Source organism: Pristiophorus japonicus, chromosome 3 (genome assembly GCF_044704955.1).
Source record: "Pristiophorus japonicus isolate sPriJap1 chromosome 3, sPriJap1.hap1, whole genome shotgun sequence".
Lineage (NCBI taxonomy): Eukaryota > Metazoa > Chordata > Chondrichthyes > Pristiophoridae > Pristiophorus > Pristiophorus japonicus.
Window position 1 is genome coordinate 286339223 of NC_091979.1, and position 26769 is coordinate 286365991.

At 45.5% G+C, this 26769-nt stretch overlaps 1 protein-coding gene across 1 annotated transcript in view; it reads right to left on the minus strand.

The window, feature by feature from the left end:
• Nucleotides 1-26769, minus strand: part of LOC139260320 (serine/threonine-protein kinase 32C) — a 455645-nt gene that overhangs the window by 47828 nt on the left and 381048 nt on the right. Inside the window, exons 7-8 of the mRNA XM_070876794.1 lie at nucleotides 17969-18072; nucleotides 17758-17874 (exon numbers count right to left, since the gene is read on the minus strand). Coding sequence (XP_070732895.1) covers nucleotides 17758-17874; nucleotides 17969-18072 — 221 coding nt within the window. The remainder of the gene's footprint in view (nucleotides 1-17757; nucleotides 17875-17968; nucleotides 18073-26769) is intronic.

A 26769-nucleotide genomic window follows, 5' to 3' on the forward strand; every position in this document is an offset into this window, starting at 1 on the left:
TCCAAGTCAGCATGGATTTATGAAAGGGAAATCATGCTTGACGAATCTTCTGGAATTTTTTGAGGATGTAACTAGCAGAGTGGACAAGGGAGAACCAGTGGATGTGGTGTATTTGGACTTTCAAAAGGCTTTTGACAAGGTCCCACACAAGAGATTGGTGTGCAAAATTAAAGCAAATGGTATCGGGGGTAATGTATTGACGTGGATAGAGAACTGGTTGGCAGACAGGAAGCAGAGAGTTGGGATAAACGGCTCCTTTTCAGAATGGCAGGCAGTGACTAGTGGGGTGCCGCAGGGCTCAGCGCTGGGACCCCAGCTATTTAAAATATACATCAATGATTTAGATGAAGGAATTGAGTGTAATATCTCCAAGTATGCAGATGACACTAAGCTGGGTGGTGGTGTGAGCTGCGAAAAGGATGCTAAGAGGCTGCAGGGTGAGTTAGACAGGTTAGGCGAGTGGGCAAATCATGGCAGATGCAGTATAATGTGGATAAATGTGAGGTTCTGCACTTTGGTGGCAAAAACACGAATGCAGATTATTATCTAAACGGCGGCAGATTAGGAAAAGGGGAGGTGCCATGAGACCTGGGTGCATGGTACATCAGTCGTTGAAAGTTGGCATGCAGGTACAGCAGGCAGTGAAGGCGGCAAATGGCATGTTGGCCTTCATAGCTTGGGGATTTGAGTATAGGAGCATGGAGGTCTTACTGCAGTTGTACAGGGCCTTGGTGAGGCCTCACCTGGAATATTTTCAGTTTTGGTCTCCTAATCTGAGGAAAGACGTTCTTGCTATTGAGGGAGTGCAGCGAAGGTTCACCAGACTGATTCCCGGGTTGGCAGGACTGACATATGAGGAGAGACTGGATCGACTAGGCCTGTATTCACTGGAGTTTAGAAGGATGAGAGGGGATCTCATAGAAACATATAAAATACTGACGGGACTGGACAGGTTAGATGCAAGAAGAATGTTCCTGATGTTGGGGAAGTCCAGAACCAGGGGATATAGTCGAAGGATAAGGGGTAAGCCATTTAGGACTGAGATGAGGAGAAATTCTTCACTCAGAGTTGTTAACCTGTGGAATTATCTGCCGCAGAGTGTTGTTGATGCCAGTTCATTGGCTATATTCAAGAGGGAGTTAGATATGGCCCTTGCTTCTAAAGGGATCAAGGGGTATGGATAGAAAGCAGGGAAGCGGTGCTGAGGTGAATGATCAGCCATGATCTTATTGAATGGTGGTGCAGGCTCAAAGGGCCGAATGGCCTACTCCTGCATCTATTTTCTATCTCAACTCATTTTACCTGTCTTGGCGCCATATCCCTTAATACCCTTGGCTAGCAAAAATCTATTGCTCTCAGATTTAAAATTATTAATTGAACTAGCATCGACTGTATTTTCTGAGAGTGTTCCACACTTCTGCCACCCTTTGCATGAAGAAGCATTTCTTAACTTCTGTTCTGAACACCACAGCTCTGAATTTAAGGTTAGTCTCCTAGTCCTAGACTTCCCCACCAGTGGAAAAAGATTCTACCTACCCTATAAATTCCTTTCAAAATCATAAAAACCTCAATCAAATCATTTCTTAACCTTTGATATCCCAGGGAATATAAGCTTAATTTATGTCATCTCTCCTCATAATTCACCCTTGGAGCCCTGGTAATATTCTGGTGAATGTGCGCTGCACTCCTTCCAGGTCCAATATATACTTTCTAAATTGCGATGCCCAGAATTGTACAGTGCTCCAGATGTGGTCTAACCAGGGCTTTGTGTAACTGGAGCAAAACTTCCTCCCCTTTATATTCTAACCCTCTAGCTATAAAGGCTAACATTCCATTAGCCTTTTAGATTATTTTTTGTACCAGGCCACGACATTTTAGTGAACTGTGTAATTGAACCTCTAAATCTCTTTGTAATTTTATGCTCCCATTTATATTACTTAACATGCTACCAATCTTTGTGTCATTGGCAAACTTGTATATATTGCTCTCTGTTGCATTATCTGTCATTCATAAATATAGTGAATAGTTGAGGCCCCAGCACAGATCCTATGGAACACCAATGATCACTTCCTTCCACTTTAAGTAGATGCCCATTATCCCTACTCTCTGTCTTTCACTTCCAAATCAATCCCCTAACCAGGTTAATAATCCTTCAATTCAATGATCATTAATTTTAACTGAGTATCTTATCTCCTCCAACAAACGAGAGTATAACCACTGCCCCATAACTTTCAATGGCATCACCATCGCCAAATCCCTCACCATCAACCCCTAGGGTTAGGGTGGTGGGGGGGGGGCAATCACCATTGACCAGAAACTTAACTGGACCAGCCACATAAATACTGTGTCAACAAGAGCAGGTCAGAGGCTGGGTATTCTGCGGCGAGTGTCTCACCTCCTGACTTCCCAAAGCCTTTCCACCATCTACAACACACAAGTCAGGAGTGTGGTGGAATACTCGCCACTTTCCTGGATGAGTGCAGCTCCAACAACACAAGAAGCTCAACACCATCCAGGATAAAGAAGCCCACTTGATTGGCACCCCATCCACCACCTTCAACATTCACTCCCTCCACCACCGGCGTAGCATAGCTGCAGTATGCACCATCTACAAGATGCACTGCAGCAACTCGCCAGGGTTTCTTTTGCAGCACCTCCCAAACCCGCAAACTCTACCACCTAGAAGGAGAAAGACAGCAAGCACATGGGAACACCATCTCCTGCAAGCTCCCCTCCAAGTTACACAGCATCCTGATTTGGAAGTATATTGCTGTTCCTTCATCGTTGCTTGGAGAAAATCCTGGAACTCCCTCCGTAACAGCACTGTGGGAGTAACTTCACCGCACAGATTGCAGTGGTTCAAGGCGGCGGCTCACCACCATCTTCTAAAGGGTAATTAGGGATAGGCAATAAATGCTTGCCTTACCAGCGATGACCACATCCTATGAATGAATAAATAAATAAATAAAGAAGAAAGATGTGGAACTTTATTGAATGCTTTCTGAAATTCCATATCATCATAGGCAGTCCCTTGAAATCATGGAAGACTTGATTCCACTCAAAGTGAGCTCTCAGGTGACTGTACAATCCAATAAGGGAATTACAGTCTCCTGTCACAGGTGGGACAGACAGTGTTTGAAGGAAAGGGTGGGGAATCTGGTTTGCCGCATGCTCCTTCCACTGTCTGCGTTTGTTTTCTGCATGCTCTCGGCGACGAGACTCGAGGTGCTCAACGCCCTCCCGGATGCTCTGCCTCCACTTAGGGCGGTCTTGGGCCAGGGATTCCCAGGTGCTGGGGGGGGTGGGGGATGTTGCACTTTATCAATGAGGCTGAGGATGTCCTTGAAATGTTTCCTCTGCCCACCTGGGTCTCACTTGCCGTGTAGAAGTTCCAAGTAGAGCGCTTACTTTAGGAGTCTCGTGTCGGGTATGCGAACGATGTGGCCCACCCAACGGAGCTGGTTGAGTGTGGTCAGTGCTTTGATGTTGGAGATGTTGGCCTGATCAAGAACACTGATGTTGGTGCATTATCCTCCCAGTGGATTTGCAGAATCTTGCAGAGACATCATTGGTGGTACTTACTATATATGTTCCACGTCTCTGAGCCATATAGGAGGGCGGGTATCACTACTGCTCTGTCGACCATAAGCTTGATGCTAGATTTGAGGGCCTGGTCTTCAAACACTCTTCCTCAGGCGACCGAATGCTGCGTTGGCACACTGGAGGTGATATTGGACCTCATCATTGATGTCTGCCCTTGCTGATAGTAGGCTCCCCGAGGTATGGAAAATGGTTCACGTTGTCCAATGCTGCGCAGTGGATGTTGGTGACTGGGGGGGGACAGCGCTGCATGGCTGGGTCAGGTTGGTGGAGGAACTTTTTCTTACGGATGTTTAGTGTAAGACCCATGCTTTCGTACGCCTCGGTGAAGATGTTGACAATGGCTTGGAGTTCGGCATCTGAATGTGCGCAGATGCAAGTGTCGTCCGCGTACTGTAGTTCGATGACAGAGGATGGGATGACCTTGGATCTAGCCCGGAGGCGACGAAGGTTAAACAGGTTCCCATTGGTTCTATAGTTCAGTTCCACTCCAGCGAGGAGCTTGTTGAGTGTGAGATGGAGCATTGCAGCAAGGAAGATCGAGAAGAGCGTTGGCGCGAACATCCATAGACGTTCTCCTGTCTACTACTCGCTCAAAAATTTGAATTAATTCATTAGACATGACCTACCCTTTATAAATCTATGTTGGCTAGATAAACACATGAAGGAGAAAGGAATAGAAGGATATGCTGATAGAATGAGATGGAATAGGGTGGGAAGAGGCTCGTGTGAAGCAAAAACGCTGGCACAGACCAGATAAGCTGAATGGCCTGTTTCTGTGCTGTAAAATTACATGTAATTCTATGTAATCAGCTCTAATTTCTCTAAGTGCTCAGTGACTCTGTTCACATAGATTTCAGTAATTCTCCAAAACAGATGTTAAGACTAACAGGTCTATAATTTCCTGGTTTCGCTCTCTCACCTTTCTTAAATAATGGAGTTACATTTGCAATATTCCAATCTAATGGGACAATTCCTGAACCGAAAGAACTTTGGAAGATTATGGCTAAAGCATCTGCAATTTCCTCACCTACTTCCTTTAAAATCCTGTATGGAAACCATCAGATCCTGGGGCTTTGACAGTCGTTAGTGCCGTTATTTTTTCTAATACTGTTTTGATGCTTGTGACAATGAGTTCCAGTCCTTGATTCATCGTTTGTTTCCCTGTAATGTTAGGTATATTATCCTCTTCTGTTGCTGTGAAGGCCTTCACAAGTTAACTATTCACAAGCCAGTTCCTTACTTTCATTTACAATATTACCCACATCTGTTTTTAAAGGGTCTGCATTACACTTGACTACCCACTTTCTTAATTGTAAAAACTTGTGTTAATCTTGATGTCCCTTGTGTTTCTTTTCGTATTCCTTTTACTCTTACTATCATCCTTTCCTGTTATTTACATCTCTTCTCGTCCCCTGGATCCATATGATTCTTTTCACTTTTGGATGCTCTTTCCTTTAGTTTTATTTGAACTCCATCCTCTTTTGTCAAACTCTGCTAAGCTCCAGAGGATTGTCATTGTGTACTACAATACAGCAGAACTTTGATCATGGAGGTGCCAGAGGAGGAAGCTGCCGAAGCAAACCAAGGAGCAGGAGGAGACTGAAGAGACTGTTGAGCAAAACCCAATGCTGGCTTCAAGAACCATTCAACAAGCTCCAGCGTTAACTTGTGGCCGTTGCATTAACGGTCCTGTTTACATCTTCCCGTGCCCTCCACAAATATACTTTCACCTACATTGCTTTAAACCTGTCAGACAACTAATAAATATTACGTTCCTACCACCTGCTAGCAAATCTTTGCGAGAACACTACAACCAGATTTTGAATGTCAAACCATGTTGTGTGTGTGAGTACCTGGTGTTTGCTCACACAGTGCTTCCCCTTGCTGACAGTGCCTGGCATATGTGATCTCAAGTCTAGCCTTGTACGACTTTGAGGTGCTACCTTAATGGTGGCAATATGTCGTTGGTTGCTATGTGCACAGTGACTTCAATGGAAAGGAAAATCAGGTGGGATGTTCAATGGGCAGCCGATCCGCTGCCGCATGTTTTGTGCCCCTGCCAAAGTTGAATATCACTCCTTGGATCTAGTTAGGATCAACTATAATACTAGCTGTCCATTATTGCTGTTCAATATAGTTTTTATGGATTTTTATATATTATGAAATAATGGGGAAGAAATTCGAGAGTGCCCAATTTTGGGACCCCCAGCACAGCGGCCCACAGGTAAATGATCGGTGGCTGTGGTTGGAATCATGGGGCTCGGAGGTGGAGCAAATGGGGGTGAGGGAGGGAGCGGTCAGGGGTTATGGCGCCTGCAGTTTGGGGCCGGGAATCTTGGGGCAGGGAGTGGTGGCGATCGGGATGGTGGCTAATAAGTAACTTACCTTTTATTTTTATGTAGGTGATGTTTAGGGTTGGTCTCCCCGAGTGCAGCCAGCGTTGGCGTTGGCTGCCAGGACAAACCAATGTTGCAGTGGGGGATGTGAAGCAGGTGTTGGGCTCCTTATTTGCATATGCAACTTCTTGTTTGCCCTTACCTAATATGGCGGGCTTTTGGCCAGATGTGCGCGCACACTTCCTGCCTTTGGAACCTGGGAGGCCTCATAATGCCTGAATAATGGGTGCCATGTAGCCCAATCTAACCCCTATTGTTCTGTATTCATATGATACGAGAAACATATTGCATCGTGTACTATTAGTAATGAATGTTAACTGTGATTAAAGCCTTTAATAAAATTAAAAATTTGTTCTGAACACTTCAGTGTTTTATTTACTAATATGACACAGCACAATTTGAAACAATTCAACTTCCACTTGTGCTAGTGTTCTTTCTTGTTCAAGAAGATAGGTTCTAAAATTTATGGATTTAAAATGTCCAGATTTAATTACATTGATGAATGGAACTACAAGAAGAATCAGTTAATGGAAGATAGGAGAGTTGAATGATGTGAAAAAGTAGATGACATTATCAGTATTACTGGCTTGAAGAGAAACTGTATTTGTTTAAATAAGGAAATGGGAGCTCAGAAAAAGAAACTATTATTTCCAGATGCCCTTGGTCTGTTGTATGTCCTTCAAATAAGACCTGAAGATGCCCAGTCGTGGATTAGGTTAGGTACTTTATTATAAATCAAATCTGTATTTATTTTCCATGTACCATACAAAGCAAACAACCATGATTCCCACATGACTTCAGCGGGATACTTAAAGGGAAAAATTATGAATCACTGGCCTTTATTGTCTTAAATGTTTTATTACAAGGGTCTGTGGTGAAGATTTATATCCTGACAGCCCACCCATCAATTGTTAGCGAGTTATGAATAATCAGCATCATGAATGACACAGAAATAATGTGCCGTGCCTCTTTGACCCGTACTCAGTTTATATCAAAATGAGAGAAAATATTTTTAAAATGTAAAATACATTAATATGCAGAATGTGAATAGATTTACGTGGTGGATCTGTGAGCTGTTCCATGGAGATTATATTTTCACTTGTGGCATAATAGTGTTCATTTAACCAATTTTTAAGTTCCTTTCTCAGTGCCATCGCTTCAGAATTGAATACACCTTTGACTGGAAGTGTTAAGCAGACTCTGTAATAAACCAAGTAAACTAAGATTGGTGTCATGTTATACTCTGCCAAGCCCAAGCAATATGAAATGACCTCCTGTAGGGGTCTCATGTTGCTTGGCTTTAGTTCACTCTGGAGTTGCAATGCCACTTAGATATTATTTATACCCAAAATCACTTGCAATGACCCATCAATGACTGTACAACCGTAGCCGCCAGTCAACAAGAGCAGACATTGACGACGAGATTCAATATCGCCTCCAGTGCGCGAGTGCAGCCTTCGGCCGCCTGAGGAAAAGTGTGTTTGAAGACCAGGCCCTCAAATCCACCACCAAGCTCATGGTCTACAGGGCTGTAGTAATACCCACCCTCCTGTATGACTGAGACATGGACCATGTACAGTAGACACCTCAAGTCGCTGGAGAAGTACCACCAACGATGTCTCCGCAAGATCCTACAAATCCCCTGGGAGGACAGACGCACCAACGTTGGCGTCCTCGATCAGGCCAACATCTCCAGTATTGAAGCACTGACCACACTTGATCAACTCCGCTGGGCAGGCCACATCGTTCGCATGCCAGACACGAGGCTCCCAAAGCAAGCGCGGCAAGCTTCACGGCAAGCGAGCCAAAGGTGGGCAGAGGAAACATTACAAGGACACCCTCAAAGCCTCCCTGATAAAGTGCAACATCCCCACCGACACCTGGGAGTCCCTGGCTAAAGAAAGCCCTAAGAGGAGGAAGTGCATCTGGGAGGGCGCTGAGCACCTCGAGTCTCATTGCCAAGAGCATGCAGAAATCAAACGCAGGCAACGGAAAGAGCATGCGGCAAACCAGTCCCACCCACCCTTTCCCTCAACAGCCATCTGTCCCACCTGTGACAGTGACTGTGTTTCTCGTATTTGATTGTTCAGCCACCTAAGGACTCATTTTTAGAATGGAAGCAAGTCTTCTTCGATTCCGAGGGACTGCCTATGTGATGACGACGACGACGAACATTTTGAATTTGAAGTTAATAGATTGGGATGACTATCAGCAACACAACATTGTGAGTAGACTGCATTTTCAAACATTAGCAAAATTTAAGGGATAATTGTATGTCTACACTCCTGGTATGGAACGTTAACTCCTTTTACATTTCAGAAATTTGGGGGCACCGTAGCATCATTTTCCATCCAATAACATTAATGGATGAAAAATTGTGAGGAATACACACCCAACAACCAATCTGCACTCGTGGCAAGCAAGGCTCCACACCGGGACTGCAAACTTGTCAAATGACGCAATTAGGGTTGGATTTTCGGTTTGTTGACACCTCTGTTTTTGCCCCGGAGGGGCAGCAATGGCAGCGGTGAGCTCTTGTGTGTGGTTGGCCAGCTTCCAGTGCCCAGCCGGGGATTTCGGGGCCTGTTTCGGCAGAGTGCAGAGCATTACCGCCTGGAAGAGGTGAGCCGGTGTGCAACACCCCTGGTTGAGACACCGGCTCAATTTTTGGCTCCCTCCCGACCTGTCGTGCCTATGAAAATGGGCAGTCTAACCTGGAGCGGCTGCAGTGAGCTAAGTAATGTCAATCTCAGGTAAGTGTAATTATTTTTTTTTGCAATTTATGTAGTGGTGGCATGTTATTTATTTGGAATATTTTTGGTGGGTTTCTTTGTTTTTTTTTACTCCCCAGGCCTCTGAGCGCTCCAAGGGCAGCTCTTTAGCTTGGAATATTTGCATGCTAAACTGGCCTAGCGCCCTAAGAGAGGTGTCCTTTAGTGCTCCGCCCCACACTCAAGGCCCAGCTGCCCAATTTTGCTGACTGAGACGCAAATTTTTTTCCGGGCAGTATCAGGACAGCCACATTAACACCCTGAAATCTTAATGGCCAAAAATCTAGCCAGAGTTTAAAATTCATTTTGTCTTTGTTCATTATTACCATGGTGTCCAAATCAGATCCACAGGAGGTTCAGAATGATGGCATTATGCTTTCTATATTGATTAAACTAAATCTAAATGATTTATAATTACAAGCCACTATTTTAAAAATAGTTAAAAATAATTAGAATGTTATACAGTAATAACGTTTTCACAGCTGGTAAAGAATGACCCATATTTCTACTTCTAACAAAAGGGAGACACAGTTGTGATTAGACTAATTCTCCGGGTAATTAAAATGTTAACTAAAATCCTTTAGATAAATTAACATTTTCAACATTAAAGAGAACATTTAAGTCAATCCAAAATCCCTTTTGTAATACTAAACACATGTTCATTTTGCTGGAAGAAATATGGTAGAAAATCTAAACATTTCCAACCTAAACAACTTAAATGATTTAAAAAAAAAACGCTCTCCTGTCATCACACGAAACAGTGCCTAATTTTCCATTGTCTCTTCCTTCTTAAAGGTTGCAAAAAAAGTTGCAAGAGACAACTATGATGAGGAGCGATTTCTCACAAATTTGACTGTGGAGGTTGCTGGAAGCAACAATACTCACGCTGTGCAGCTCATGATGATTAACTCTCTATTTAGATTTTTGGATGCAAAGAACAGAGTTGCATTTTGCTAATCTCTAATCGAATTACTTTGCGGTTTCACCTTGTAGAGCATATCTCACAGTTAATATAGTTAACCTTTAGCCTAGTGTTCCTCGTCAGTCATGTCCCACTTACATCAAATTTATATTTGTTGCAGTATTTCTTCAGAATATTGCATGCACTCCTCTACTCCTCTCCTCAAAGGAACAAACCTGTATCATTATACATTCCAACTTCATTTTTCGAACTCCCATTATTAATGTTCACAATTATTCAAGAATTTTTGTGCTGTTCTACACCTGCCACAAGATTAACTGTCTCAAAGTTCCCCCATGTATCCATCCTGATTCTAGTCACCATACTTGATCAAATCTGCTCACCAATGCAATCCATGCACCTTTCACCTAACTTCAGAGCTGTGTGTTAAAGACAGCATGGTCTTCCCTTCAGTGATCCTGTCAGCAGCCTCAGCAGGGATAGTCAACAATCAGCACTGCACTACTCGTGGGAATAAGGAGGGAGACATTGCCCTGCGTCCTGATTGTGGGCAGTAAGCAGCTTGGGGGCTGTACTTCCTGCGCTCAGCGCGGAAGTCCCGCCTCCAGCTGCGGAATTGGCCTTACCGCCCCTCAGAGGAAGTGGAATGCAATCTCGCGCGCTCCACTTCCTGTTGGGGCGGGTTCAACAGTGCTAATGGGGGGCGATCGGCAGCACTTCACGGATGCACCGCGTAGCAGTGACATGGTTCAAGGCCCCTCCCCTCGTGGGGAAAATCTAGAATAACGGGTCGCCCATTTAAAATGAAGGAATTTCTTGGCTGATCTTCCCTGTTCTTCTCTCAGAGGTTCGTGAATCTGTGGAATTCTCTGCCCGAGAGAGCTCTGGAGGCTGGGTCATTGAATATATTTAAGGTGGAGATAGACACATTTTTGAGCGATAAGGGAGTGAAGGGTTATGGGAGTGGGCAGGGAAGTGGGGCTGAAGCCAAGGTCAGATAAACCATGATCTTATTGAATGGCGGAGCAAGCTCGAGGGGCAAATAGTCTACTTCTGCTCCTCTTTCTTATGTTCTTATATAAAGGGGAGAGCCACCACACAATCTGCCCGGCTTCTGATGGCCTCCACTAGGACACGAGGGCAGCAGTATGGCACCCAAAACGGAGTGCCGGGCTGCACGATGGTGGCCCGGACCACACGAAAGGATAAAAATTGGAGCCGACCAGTGAGTGGGCAAAACGGGCAAGGTGGCGGTGCGGTGGGGGAGCTTGTGACCTCCCCTTTAACTTCCACCCCGCAAATGGATGTCGGCCTGGTTCGCAACCCGCGAGGCTGGCACTGACACCCGCTCGCGCCAGCCTCGTGGGGCGTAGGGCAATATGCGCCACGGGGCGGAATGTGTTCGGCATGCGCTAAGCGGTTGCCGTGCACGGGGATGACGTTATCACTGGTTGCGCAGCGGCCTGGGGCGCTACCCGCAGGACGCACCGCTGCCATGGCAGCATCTCCGCTGACTCCTGGGCAATCTCCCGGGAGCTGGTAGCGCCCCTCCCTCCGCCCGGGCAAAAAGTGTTTCGTGCCGCGTTATCACCCCTGGAGGCGCTAATGGGCATCGCAAATAGGGGCATTTTTGACCCCAAGGTATCTACTGCCTTCACGTTATACAGCCCAGGGCCCCTCCAAGCAGCCAAAGAAGCCACTCGCTATTCCATCTGCTGCTATTGGAGAAAACTACATTTCTGGTTCAAGTTTCCATGTACAATCAGTTCAAGGACCAACAGCAGCATTAGGAAAGATATCGGTACCACAGTAATATTTTTTTCCAAAATATACGGTATAATTAATTGTACACATTTACCTGGCCTACAAACAATTCTGTGGTATACCTAACTAGGAAGGGCCATCATTCCATTAATGTAAAAATGGTGTGAGGCCACCAGCCAAAAACTCACTTCAGGTCTTTTGGACCAGTCAGTAGGGCATTTATAGTACTGGACCTCCTCGCAGATTCAGCCAGTAAGAAACATTTTCGGGCTGAAGTTGCGAACTGCCCCGTTTGGCGGGAGTTCCTGCGCCAGGAATGGAAGTCCCATCCCGCGACCCATATTCAGCTTACCGTCCCTGAAAGCAAGTGGAACGCAAAATATCACGCTCAACTTGCTCTGCGGGGCGCGAGCGAGACAGTAAGACTCCATGAAGGTCGCAACACTATGCGGTGGGACGCGTAGCGCTGCCGCATGGACAGGGGAAAAGGGGGAGGGCCAAGCTGTCGACTCTGTGGGTAGGAAATGGGTCCATCTCTGGACCACCACGGAGTGGGGTGCCGTGGCAGCTGCCCGGCTCACAAGCGAAGTGCCGGCCTGCAAGATCACGGCACGGACTCAGCAATCGAGGAGGAAGGCGGCCGCAACCGGTAAGTCAGCCACTTTTTCTTTACGTTCTCCACCTCCCCTTTCATTTTCGTCCCGCGAGCAGCCTTACAACCCAGGGCAGCTTCGGGGGATGCTAACAAATCTTCGCTCCTTGGTGAAAACAGATCACTGCGCATGGTAATAGCGTTGTCATAGGTTGGAGCGGGGCGCTACCTGTTACCACCAGCGCTAAACTCCCGTGGGAGCTGGTGGTGGTGCCGAACGAAAAGTCGTTTGCGCCTCGTTAGCATCCCCAAGGAGGCGCTAATGGGAAGCACAGACACCCCAAATTTCTCCCCCTTTGAGCTGAGTGGAAGTTTGAGGGCTGCAAGATCCAAAGATTCTGCTGATTTTTGATACATATTAACTAATAAAACTCAACATCCCTATCTGTGAAATGGGTTTTCTGATAACTTTGTATAATCCACTGTTGGACAGAATATTCTGTTTGCATTGTGGGGCAGCAGTGCTCACAGGGAGTGCGGGTCACGATCACAGGCCTATAGCCCACCATTTTAATGGATGGAAAATCACTGGCTGACACTCCATGATTTCCTGACCTGCGTTCCCTATGATGGGAGCAGCGCGTCGTGGAATAAGCCCTTACGTTCCTATTGCAGGCCCAATTTCCGAGGCAGTGAATGGCAAGTGCGATAGGCTCATAATTGTTTGTCACATGAATTGACCTCAGGACAATATAGAGGAAGGTTGAGAGGCAGTCCTATCATATTAATCTTGAAACCAAAATAATTATTTTAAAATATTCCAAGAAAGAATAAGTTGCAACTTGATATTTGTTACATTTGAACATTTTTATATCCTACAATTTATTTAAGGGCCCCAATAGCTGTTTAAGTATTTACATTGCACCATCCTGGGTCCCCTCCTATTCCTTGTCGACAAGCTGCTCCTCAGCAAAGTTACCTGTAGACATAGGGTCAGCTTTCAGAAGTATGCTGATGACACCGAGCACTATCTTTGGACTACTACTTTTACCTTCATGACCAGCACTGTGTTGTCAGAGTACTTGTTTAATATCAAGTCATGGATGAGCTAGAACTATCTCCAACTTAATATTGAAAGACTAGACATGCCGTTTGTCTCCTGCCAAAATCTCCACACTCTAAAACAAAAACAACTTGTATTTATATAGCGCCTTTAACATAGTGAAATGTCCCAAGATGCTTCACAGGAGCATTAGGAGATATTTTTTCAAATGACACCGAGCTGCATAAGGAGAAATTAAGGCAGGTGAAAGTGGTAGGTTTTAAGGAGCGTCTTGAAGGAGGAAAGAGAGGTAGAGATGCGGAACGGTTTATGCAGGGAGTTCTAGAGCTTAAGGCCTAGGCAAAATGAAGGCACGGCCACCAATGATTGAGCGATTATAATCAGGGATGCTGAAGAGGGCAGAATTAAAGGAGCGCAGACATCTTGGGGGAGTTGTGGGGCAGGAGGAAATTACAGACACAGGGAGCGGCCAGACCATAGAGCGATTTGAAAACAAGGATGAGAAAACCCAACCTCAACTCTTCCCTTGACTAAACCTGACCTATGTTGAGATTCAGGTCCATGTTCTATCACTTACTTCTACCTCTACAACATCACATTTATTTCATTCCCACAAACACTAAAAACATCACCCATGCCTTTGTCATTGCCAATCTCGATTTCTCTTACAATTTCTTCACAACCCTACCGAGCTCTACATTCAAACTTTATTATCTACATCCTACCAATATTAAGCACCATACTGTATCACTCCTATCGTTAACCATCTCCTAACTCAAAATCCACTTCTTTGTTTACCAAACTTTCCATGGAAATTGTCCTATGTTACTTTTGCAACTCACCCGGCCGTGCGTGCCATCCGCTTTTCCAATGTTTTGTCTTTTGTAAATTCCCCACTCCCTCCACTCTACATCAGTAATAGAGCCTGCAGCCATCTTGGCCTACACTTTGGAATGCTCCCTAAATTCCTCTGCCTTGCTACCCCTCTTCCCAATTTCTAACCTATCTCTTCACTGATGCCTTCAGTCACCTCCTCAAACTCTACTACTAATGCTTGCCATCCATTTTTATCCTTTGTCAAGTTCTTTGGGGCATTTACTGCATTAAAGGTGTTAGATAAATGCAAGTTTCGTAGGGCTCAAATTTTGGACGCCCGCTAGAACGGCGTACATCTGAGAGGCCCGCCTAATTTGTAGAACAAAAATTGCGCCGAATACTTACCTCGCGATTCTCCGATAGCTGTACGCCCATTTCCAGGTCGGCGCAGCGCAGCAGGAGTTGCTGGGGGCGGAGCTACAGCCCTGCTCCAAAAACAGTGCCGGCAGCTGAGTCCGTGCGCAGTAGCTCCCAGCGTCATGTCTCCGGGGCGATGACCCTATCCCAGGCCGAAGGGACGTCGCCCCTATCTCGGGCTGAGTGGCCTGCGCATCTTACCTCGTCGGTGGGGCCCGCCCGCCCGGCCTCTCGCTGGGGGCAGGCCCCGCCTGAAGTCGTCTTCTCTCCCCCTCCCCATCTTCTTATCCCCTGCCCCCCCATCTTCCCCTCTCACCTCCCCCCTCCCCCCCTCCTCTTTTCTCCCCCCCCTCCCCCATTCTTCCCGGTGCTGCAGTAGATGAGTAGAAATATTTTTTTATTTATTGAATGACTTAATTTTTTTAAATTAATTTATTGGTTGATTTATTCATTTATTTATCATTTATTATTGATGATGGCTCTTTATTTGTAAAAGTGAAGTGTTTAATGTTTGTAAATCTCTCGTTCCCTACGCCTGATTTCTAAGTGTAGGCAAGGTTTTTCTGAGCATACAAAAATCTACACTTACTCCATTCTAAGTTAGTTTGGAGTAAGTTTTCGTTGCCTAAACTTGTAAAACAGGCATAAGTGGCTGGACACGCCCCTTTTTGGAAAAAAAATCTGTTCTAAAATGGAACTATTCTAACTCACTAGAACTGGAGCAAACAAAATGCCGAGAATTGCAATTTCTAAGAGGCCTAACCTTCTCAGAGTCCTCAGCAGGCACACAAGCTCAACTCCTGTGTGCTACAAAATATGTCTATTGGTAATTTGATATAAAATGAAGTAAGACAATGCATTAATATTAAGTACAACAGATATTTCACAAGTTGTTTTTACTTTTAATTCTCCAGGATTAAACATTTAACTCAATAGTTTTATTCTTAACGTCTGTACTCCTGACCAATTTTCAGTACAGGTGCACTGATTGAAGTATAGGTCACTGATCTGCCCTGGCATGTTCCTGATGATAACAAGGTCGCCAGGATCAATTATAGGCAGTGTGAAACTTCTGTAGTATTTACTGCAAGTTTTAAAAAGCTCAGTATTTTTGCCACTGGAATGGTGCAAACCAGTCTTAGCTAACGTAGCACAGTAGTCAATCTCCAATCACTTCAAGGCAGGAATTAATTTGGCCTGGCCTTGCTAAATCATTTTGTGAATCTGCGTAACGCTACACATTTTCCAGTACATGAGTATAAATTAAGCTGTAATAAGAAAACAAATAATTTTTCAAAATAATGTTTGATAATAATAGTATAGTAGATACTTCAGGAGTGCTTGGACTATTCAAACAATATATAAGGCACATTTAGCAGTTATAACTAGTTTGTAATAATAATAGATGTGTATACAACAGCATACATCTAAACGCCCCGGTCTATATTTAGCAGTTATGTCTCTATAATGAATGAGATAAATATTGACTTTAAATTATTTACACTGAAGTGAAATGTATTATTTAATTGAGAATTTTTAAGGAGTGTCCCTGTCACCACTATCACAAAAAGGAGCTTTTTACTAAATTACAACAGTATCAACATGCCACTCATGCAGGTAAAGTACAAAAGGCCTTCTATATTGACTATCTTTTGTCCCTAAATTTTCTTTAAATTTTAAGAAGAATAAATGAAAATGATTAAAAAGTGAAACTTTCTTTCTTTACAATAAATAGTTTTGTTATAGTAATGGATGTTGTATTTGCAGTGAACATTGTGACAAGTGAATACTGACTATATAGTGGACGTATTGACTGTAGTGAATATGGCGACTGCAGTGAAAGTTGCGTCAGTCATAAATGTGTCCAATCATTGCAGTAGTAGTAGTAGTAGTAGTAATAGTATTAGGCAGTCCCTCGTATTGAGGATGACCCACTTCCACACCAAAAAGGGATGATCTCATAGGTGTTTCAATGAGGGACCTGACATTCTAGGTCCCGAACTATAAATTGAAGGGTGGACGATGCTTGTGCATGGATTCTTTTAACGTGGGGTGGCCATTGCACACTAGCCACCACACGGGCTTGACGGAGCTAGGACTTGGTCCAGTGGCAAGGATTACCCAAGACGACTGGAGACCAAAGCTCTGCTGCACGGTCCTAGCGCACGCACACAATCCTACTGTGTCGATATTTGATGTATCCAAGATAAGAGGCGAACAAGTGATGTTCTGTTACTGACTGCTCCATTTTTGATCGGGGTGGAGGAGCGGAGGGAGATCAAGGTGCAGGAGCGTGGTGATAGGGGCCCAGGAAAGGTGAGGGTTCGGGGCCCAGGAGAGGTGAGTGCCCAGGGGCAGCACGGGCCAGCTCACACTGCGATTTCTCTATAATGCAGGCACTCTGACAAGTCCTTCATGCTCCACAATGTTCCATAAAAACACACATCACATAATTAACATGTTAAAAAGATTCAATAACCTACTAAAAAATTCATAAACTTAATCCCTTGTCCTACCTTCCAATTACTGCAACCTCTCCCATCCCTTTCTCATACCAATTGAAAACAACTCTGTTGCACTCCACCTGCCGGCACACACACAAGTTCAGTCCATACCCCTGTCCTAACTCTAGCCTAATCTCTGACTTGAAGAATGCAGATGCTGTAGACCAAAGTCTCCATCCCTATTCACCAGTTAGTGTCACCTCCAGCTGCATGGTGCTTTCAGACTGGTTTCCTCTCATTAGCTCTCTGCTCAGTGATGAACCTGTTAAATTTTTACACCATTCTGGGTGATAATCCCGGGTGCATGCTATCGTGACGAGTGAACTACAATTGTGAAAAGCTCTATTAGATCTCTCTTACCCTTCTCTGTTCTATTGAAATGAGCTCCAATTTTTCAAACATTTTTCTCATAACCATAACCACTCACTCATTCCTGGCAACGTTCTCAGCAATCTTAGTTGTACCCTTTCCATGGCTTGAATATTGTTCCTATAAATGAATTGCCAGAACTGCATGCAATACATTGAGCTTCATCGAGTGTACAGCACAGAAATAGGCCATTTGGCACAACTGGTCTATGCCAGCATTTATGCTCCACATGAGCCTCCTCCTACCCTACTTCATCTAACCCCATCATCCTTCTATTCCTTTCTCCCTTATACGCTTACCTAGCTTTCCCTTAAATGCTTCAAATGCATCCTAACTAATGTCTTATACAGAATCAGTATCACTTCCTTACTTCTTTATTCAACGTCATTTTGTATAGAATCCAGAATCCAGAATCCCATTTGCCTTTTTATGGCCTTTTCTACCTGTACCCAATTGCACCCTATATTTCTTCAAGAGTGCAGATACATAACACCACTGTCATTGAATTTATGGAACTCAGAATAACTAATCAGATCTTACCTTTCTTAACAAAGTAACAACTTCCTTTGTCCAAGTAGAGGAGTATTGTACACTCACTGTACTGAATAACTGAATGAGGGATTCAACTGTAACGCTAGAATGGATATCATATGGCCTCTAGTAAAAGAAAACAAAACAACTGTCAACAAACTAGAATACAAGTACCACCAGTACAATTAACTGAAAGTGGACAAATTACAGAACACTGTACCCATCCTCGAAGAAGTTCATAGGCAGTGACTCCAAGTGACCACCAGTCTACCTCAAACGAGTATCCTGTACCACCATTGACAAAGGAGTGAAAAATCTCTGGAGCTACAAACAACAGAGAAATGAATTTAAGTAAATAATAAATTTACATTGAAATCCAAACTGTTGATTAAATAGTAAATATCATTGCATGCTAATAACAATATATGTGTATAAAATACTGTACAGACTTTTAAGTGACTGCAATTTTGCAGATTATCATCAGCCATAGTAGATGCACTTTAGGGATCCAATCAACTACTAGTTTAAAAAAAAACATTGCACAATTTTCTGCATGATAAGAATGGAACATATTTTGATGCTTTAAATTATTTCATTGTTATTACAGTATTTTTAGTTTGTACCGATTTAGTGCACAGCTAAAGTAGGAATGACACAAGTTTACAGAAGCTGCCTGTGTGTCTGTTTTCAAACTCTCTAACGTAGTCTCGGAGTAGATTTATTTCTACCTCGGGGTCTTCCCCCAACAGTTTTGGCGCTGCGAGCAAGGTGTACCGGTAAGCCCTCCTGACCGAGACTCGAACGTACGGGGATAAGGTCAGATTTCACGAAATCCCAGAAATTGGAACGTCGAACCGGCAGGGGTGAGGCTGCCGGACACCCAACGAACAAGTGAGACTCGGAGAGGTTTGATAACAGACACAGTGAGTAGAAATAAAGTAGAATATAAGAAAGATAAATGGTGTGTAAGAGAAACGAGTGTCCCCGTCACTTCAATTGTCACAAACTATCTCAATCACCTAACTTGAGCCGGAATTAAGAGGGCAAATGCCCCACGTGATGGCCAAGGGTTAAGGTCGAAGGGAACACCGGGAGGACAAAGTGATGGTGGAAACCTGTCAGTGACTGTGTGATACGCATGAACTGGTGTGAGAGTTGAGGGATAATCCCATCGCAATAAATAAGTGACGGAGTAGAAGAAGGCCCGTGTGAAGAGACTCATTCGCAGAGGAAGCGAGGGAACGTCAGATCACATAATGGCATCGGGGGAAGACCTTGAATGGGGGCCGGGAGGGTCTCTTAATAGGTTCTATGCAGACGACCAGAAGGGCTTAATAGATAAAATGATTAAAGATGGGTGGGGTCCCTCGGCTGTCCCCAAGGAGCAAAGCAATTGTTGGGAGAAACAGAAACAGGAAAAGACAAAGAAAGCCGGAGTACTTTTAGTATATCAGTTGTGTGTGTTATAAAGTAAAACCAAACAATTAGTAGAGAAAAGTAAGGAAACAGAAGCCGAGAATAAGAAATGGAGAGAGCGGTATGAACAAACCGGCAAGTGGGGGGGGGGAGGATCAGATTATGACCTCCCTCCGACTTGTGTTGCCGCAGTAGCAGCCTCGGCTCCTCCCTTTGATGAGGAGACAGAGATGGAAGGGTCAAATTCAGTAAATACAGAAAGGGCAGCCCCTCTTAGGGTAACCCAGGGAGGGAACCCCCGATATCAATACTACACTTTCACCCCCACAGAAAAACAAATGGTGAATCAGGATTTGGGGAGCCTACAACCATGGAAGAGAAATGTAGAATTTTGGCAAAAGTTAGAAGAATTGTATGAGACCCACGATATGCATGAGCGAGATGTCCGCCAAATAGTTCGGGCTAAGTGTCCAAAGGACCGGTGGACAGGGCTAGCACCCCCTCACAGTGCTAGCCCTGTGACGGCACATGGATACCTGCCATGGGTGCCACAAGGGCACAACTGGATGCTGGCAGAACGGGGTTCGTTCAGGTTGTACAGGCCTTAATGGGAGCATCCACTCCAAATTGGGGATTGATAATGCAGACCCGCCAGAAAAAGGGAGAAAACGCCAATGACTACGGAGAGAGGTTATGGTTCCAATACCAAGAATCCTCGGGACAGGCGGCCCCGAACAGAGACGACCCAGTCTTCGTGAAAATGTTTAAGGACGGCCTTTCGACCGACCATCAAAAGATCTTAAAAATGGGGGTGGTAGTCGCGGACACATATGTCCAAGCTGTCCAGTGGGCATGCCACATTAACTCTGGGGGAATAAAACAAGAAGTGGCTGCGGCCAAGAGTAGCAAGAGTGCAGGCTGAGGGGAATGCTCCAACTGTGGCAAGACGGGTCATTTTGCCTCCGGCTGTAGGGGCCCCAAAAGACCAAAAAGAAAATGTGACAATTGCAGGAAAAAGGGACATACCACTGATAAATGTTGGGTGCCCAAGGAGAAAAGAAATAGTCAGTCAGGTCTTAAGAGTAGAGGAGATGAACCGACAACAGCTAATCACAGCACTGAGGGACTTAGGAAGAGACTGAAGGCCAGCGGCCCCCTTGGGGCAGGGAGAGGATCCACATATACACATAACAGCGCTGTCAGTGTGCAGGCAGTGTGATGTGTTAGTGGATACCGGAGCATCGGTATCTATGACAGATATTCCCTTACCCACAACTAAACATGTAGTCCATATAACTGGCGTGGGAGGATTTTCCACCAAAGCCCACCAGAGTGAAGTAATTCTATTGGAGATAGTCGGTATTCTGATTCCGGCACAATTTTATGTATGCGCATATGCAGAAGGGACCATATTGGGGATCGACCTCCTGGAACAGTTAGGGGCAATAATAGACCAAAAAATAAGAGAACAGTTTGGAGAAATAAGGGAGGACGCAAAATCACGACGTATGGGGAACAGACTAATTTGCACAATCAAGCAAAGGTCGGAAGTGTGCAACTTCTCACCCGAGATTGGGATACAGCAAGAGACTACGGCCCATTATGCGCACAAATGAGGGAAGTGTGAGCTCAAAGCAGTGGTCATTCCTGGGTCCGAACACCCTCCTCATAAGCAATACCCCATTAAACCTGAAGCCCGAGAGGCCGTAAAACAAATCGTGCAGGACCTCTTGCGGAGCGGTGTCCTTCGGGAAGCCGAAAGCACTACGAACTCACCAACCTGGCCCGTAAAGAAACCAGATGGGTCATACCAATAAAGTAACACCCTGCCAGCACCCCATCGTAGCAAGCAAAGTGACCATATTTAATGGACTGAAACCAGAACATAAAATATTCACGGTCTTAGATATAGCTAATGGATTTTGGTCCATACCATTAGCCCAGGAGTCCCAAGATAAATTCGCATTTACGGTCGAGGATAGGCAGTACACTTGGACACGAGTGCCCCAGGGTTTTCACAACAGCCCGGCCATATTTCACCGAACTATGAGTCGAGCCTTGGAGACCGTAGAGTTAGCCCCCTACCGAAGTACCATCCTCCAATATGTGGACGATCTGTTGATTACCTCAGAGGACGAGAGAGAACATATGGGGGCTCTAATAGAAACCCTAGAAGCCTTAAAGAAAGCTCAGATCGGATTGAAGGAGGTACAGTACTTGGGACACCAACTGTCACAGGGGACGAAAACAATGCCCCACGACAGAAAGGAAGCAATTCGCATTATGCCCCGACCGAAAACGGTCCGAGGAGTGCATAAAGTATTAGGACTCTTTAACTACTGTAGGACCTTTATAGCCAACTTCGCGGCAATCGCGGAAGCCATACAGAGACGAGTTAAGGGAGGAAAACCAGCTCTAGAAAGTGTGGCGTGGGACCCGGAACAAGAAACAGCATACGGCCAGATAAAGGAAGCCCTGATGTCGGCACCAGGCCTAGGACAGCCAAATATGAACGCACCGTTTCACATTCATTGTGAAAACGAGGGCGGGTTTTACGGAGCAGTAGTTACTCAAATGCATGGAGACCGAGCCCGCCCAGTAGCTTACTATTCCACCCAACAGTCGCCCGTGGCAGGAGGTCTGTCAAGATGTGTAGCAGCCTTAGACTGCACAACGTGGGCGGTGAAAGTTAGTGAGCCAGTAGTAATGACAGGGGAGGTTATACTACATCCCAAACATACCTTGGTGGAAATGCTCAACACCGGGAAATTGCGCTCCGTGTCCAACGTCCACCGGGCCAAATGGGAAGCAGTATTACTTCCCTTACATGGGTCCATAAAAATTGTACGAGACACGGGGGAGAACCCGGCAGAGGGCCTCTTATCCGTGGGTGAGCCTCATGAGTGCCAGGCACAGGAATGGGAGGACTCACCGGGACACATAAGTGAGATTCCCCTTGAAAACCCCGAGCTGATCCTGTACATGGATGGGTCCTGGAAATACATTTAGGGGACCCCGCATACGGGATGGGCGGTGTTAGACGAAGCGCTAAACACTGTCCGAAAGGAAAGGTTAGATGGAGGACTGTCGGCCCAAGTAGCTGAACTCACTGCCCTGACTGAAGCCCTCCAACTGGCCGAAGGGCAAATATACGGATAGCCGCTATGCCTTCGGGGTAGTCCATGACTACATGGGCAAGGAGAGGGTTCGTCACTTCGGGCAGGGAGGCTATCGAACATGAGGGCCGAATCAGACTACTATTAGACGCCACCAGTAAACCCGCAGAGGCAGCAGTGATCAAGGTTAAGGCTCACCAGAAAGTAGTAAACAATGTCCAACGGGGCAATGAAGCAGCGGATAAAGCAGCACAGGAAGCAAGTATATCCTTAGAAGTGCAGGAAGAAGTTGTATGTAGTATCATTACCAGGGAAGATATAGACAGTGTGAGATTACATGCCGATATAAGTGATGAAGAAAAGAAAGATTGGGGCACAAAATGAGGGAGCCAGGGTGAAGACTTCATATGGAGGAAAGATGGGAAGGTGATAGCCCCGGCTTGTATTCGACAAATGCTTATGGAACCACCCCACAGCATAGAAACATAGAAAAATAGAAAATAGGTGCAGGAGTAGGCCATTTGGCCCTTCGAGCCTGCACCGCCATTCAATGACTTCATGGCTGGACATGCAACTTCAGTACCCCATTCCTGCTTTCTCGCCATACCCCTCGATCCCCCTAGTAGTAAGGACGACATCTAACTCCTTTTTGAATATATTTAGTGAATTGGCCTCAACAACTTTCTGTGGTAGAGAATGCCACAGGTTCACCACTCTCTGGGTGAAGAAGTTTCTCCTCATCTCGGTCCTAAATGGCTTACCCCTTATCCTTAGACTGTGACCCTTGGTTCTGGACTTCCCCAACATTGGGAACATTCTTCCTGCATCTAACCTGTCTAAACCCATCAGAATTTTAAACGTTTCTATGAGATCCCCTCTCATCCTTCTGAACTCCAGTGAATACAAGCCCAGTTGATCCAGTCTTTCTTGATATGTCAGTCCCGCCATCCCGGGAATCAGTCTGGTGAACCTTCGCTGCACTCCGTCAATAGCAAGAATGTCCTTCCTCAAGTTAGGAGACCAAAACTGTACACAATGCTCCAGGTGTGGCCTCACCAAGGCCCTGTACAACTGTAGTAACACCTCCCTATCCTTGTACTCAAATCCCTTCGCTATGAAGGCCAACATGCCATTTGCTTTCTTAACCGCCTGTTGTACCTGCATGCCAACCTTCAATGACTGATGTACCATGACACCCAGGTCTCGTTGCACCTCCCCTTTTCCTAATCTGTCACCATTCAGATAATAGTCTGTCTCTCTGTTTTTACCACCAAAGTGGATAACCTCACATTTATTCACATTATACTTCATCTGCCATGCATTTGCCCACTCACCTAACCTATCCAAGTCACTCTGCAGCTTCATAGCATCCTCCTCGCAGCTCACACTGCCACCCAACTTAGTGTCATCGGCAAATTTGGAGATACTACATTTAATCCCCTCGTCTAAATCATTAATGTACAGTGTAAACAGCTGGGGCCCCAGCACAGAACCTTGCGGTACCCCACTAGTCACTGCCTGCCATTCTGAAAAGTCCCCATTTACTCCTACTCTTTGCTTCCTGTCTGACAACCAGTTCTCAATCCATGTCAGCACACTACCCCCAATCCCATGTGCTTTAACTTTGCACATTAATCTCTTGTGTGGATACATTAATCTTGTGTGGTCATGTCGGACAGAACGTCATGATAACAAACATAACTGGGGATTGGTGGTGGCCAGTAATGGGACGGGACGTAGCGAAGTACTGTCAGCAATGTGTCACGTGTGCCCAGCACAACCCAGGAAAGGCCGTTAAGGTTAGAATGGCTCACCAACCACGACCAAGGGGGCCGTGGGAATGTATACAGATACACTTCACGGGACCGTTACCATCCTCAAGGGGCAAGAAATACTGTCTAGTAATAATAGATCCGTTTACGCGGTGGGTAGAAGCGTTCGCCACGCGAAACTGCACCGCAATCACGGTGGCCCGAATATTGGCAGAGGAAGTAATCCCACGTTGGGGTGTCCCTATCCAAATCGGTTCCGACCAGGGAACCCATTTTACCGGACAAATAATGAAGGAGGTGTGTGCTATGTTGGGTATTAGACAGAAGTTTCATATCCCCTACCACCCGCAAAGCTCTGGGATGTTAAAAGGTATGAACAGGACACTTAAAACAGCCCTAGCAAAGGCCATCCAAGAGACAGGACAGGCTTGGGCGGATTTACTACCCACAATCTTGAGACAAAGGACAATTCCTAACCGGGTGACGGGATTAACTCCATATGAGTTGATGACAGGCAGGGTGATGTGCCTGCCGGAAAGAATCATAATCGGGGGATCCGACGTAGGACCCCTGAGGGATCGGATTAGAAAGTACGTCTTGGAATTGAGCAAACAACTTAAGGAATTGAGGAAGGAAGTGAGGGAACGGCAAGCAGGCAGGGACGGACAGAAGGAATTGGAGGACCAGGGGGCAGTCCCGCAGGTAGGCGCGAATGGTAATGGTAAAATGTCTGCCAGGACGAACGGGGTTTGCTCCCAGTTGGTCTGGCCCATTTGAAGTCGTAATTAGCGGAGATACGTGCACCTGCATAGATATGGGTGGGGTTGGCCGATGGAAACATTGGTTTCAGATCAAAGAATATGAATCCAACGACCCCAGCACAAGTGAACAAAACAAATAACCCTGCCTTCATATACACTCTAGGAAACTGAAGGTGGACGCATCAGCAGAAAACGCCGGAAGAAATAAAGACGATCCAAGATGAATGTGTTAAGTGATATTATGTGCAGTTTGATTTTTTTGTGTGATTGTAATATGTAGCCTAGGGAGGACTTAGGCCAGAGTACCCCCACGGACCAAGAGAGAGTTGTATGTGAACACATTTTTTGTACATGTCATACACCTATGCCAAGAAAGCTAATGTTGCCAGATGTTGGGTCTGTGCCCATGTCCCCATACACTCGGAGGAGGGAATCCCCCTACAATCAATCCCATTTAGTGATAATGAGACGGCCAGCTGGATGTTTGGAGTTGGAACAGGATCCACATGTGTTGGCTCTTATGCCATAGAGGCAGACGGCAGCACCATAATAAAACTTAAAAGTCATTGGTATAATCCAGAACAGTGTAGTGGGTGGAGACAATCAACCGATAACGATTCCTATCGACCACCGTTCCTGAGAACAAGGTGTAAGAAGGGACAGGGAGGGGGGCTATGTCTCACAAGGCAGGGACGACCGGAAGATCCTATTGTGGGGTACAGTAACTGCACATATAGCCTTATCTTACCTGCCAAAGCGGGTAGGGTGACACTCCCGTCATTAAAGGGAAATGGTGACTTTTCGGTCCAATGGGACCCCCCAGCGATAAATAAGTATACGCCCTACAACGAGACTCATTTTGTGTGCGGTCACAGGGCCTACCCCTGGTTGCCCCAAGAATGGATGGGTTCTTGTTATCTGGCTTATATCGTACCCTACATGTATCACCTGGGTTCTCTGAAGGACCTCTACCGGAGAGCCAGACGAGCCTTCACGGAGACTGAAAGGGCCATTGCATTTCCCTGGTATGGAGCGGGTAAATTGGCAAGGGAATCCATTAACATGGTTTATGTTCTGGAACAGGTGGCCAGCGATACAGCTGAAGCCCTAGTTAAGGTTAATGCAGAGATGGTAGCCCTCCGCACAGTAGCTCTGCAAAATTGGATGGCCCTTGACTATGTGTTGGCAGAAAAAGGGGGAACCTGTGCCCTCATCGGGGCCGAATATTGTACATACATCCCGGATAGCTCGGAAGAAATTACCAATCTGGCAGAGCATATCCAAGAAGAGGTTAAAAAGCTTCAGCAACCACCAGTCTCTACATTGTGGGACTGGTTCTTAGGGTGGTTAGGATCTATGGGAACGTCACTAATCCAAGGTCTGGTTATCTTTGTGGTGGTGGTAATAATGCTGTTTTGCCTATGTATGTGTTACTTAAATGTTGTATAAGCAAAGCACTGTCATCTTTATTATCGAGCAGACCTGTAACCCAACCGCCCTCAAACTACGAGAACCTAGCGGTGTCTCGGAAGGTGGCGTACACACACACCCAAAATATCCATATGATGAGAACCAGGACCCCGGAGTGGAGACCCCGGAGCTCAGGAACCGACATATCACATCACCAATTTCTGCATGAAGACCAGGTATACGTTGGCCTAGAATTATGTGTATGAAAAATTTCGGCCAAAGGAGGGATTGAAGGGTAGTGCAAAATTGCTGTGCTTGTTTTAATGTACTATGACAGAATGAGATAAGCAATTGCGAAAAGGTCACAAGACAATGAGCAAGAAAGAAACCAATAACACCAGACTCTGGCCGAAGATGAGGAAGTCAGCCCGGACAAAGACGAAAAAATTCTGTTGTGTAGACTCTTTTTGCAATGGCAGATGTAGAAGCAGTGACGTGTGACCGTTGCGGTTTACGGCTTTAAATACTCATTTTTTGTAAACCCAA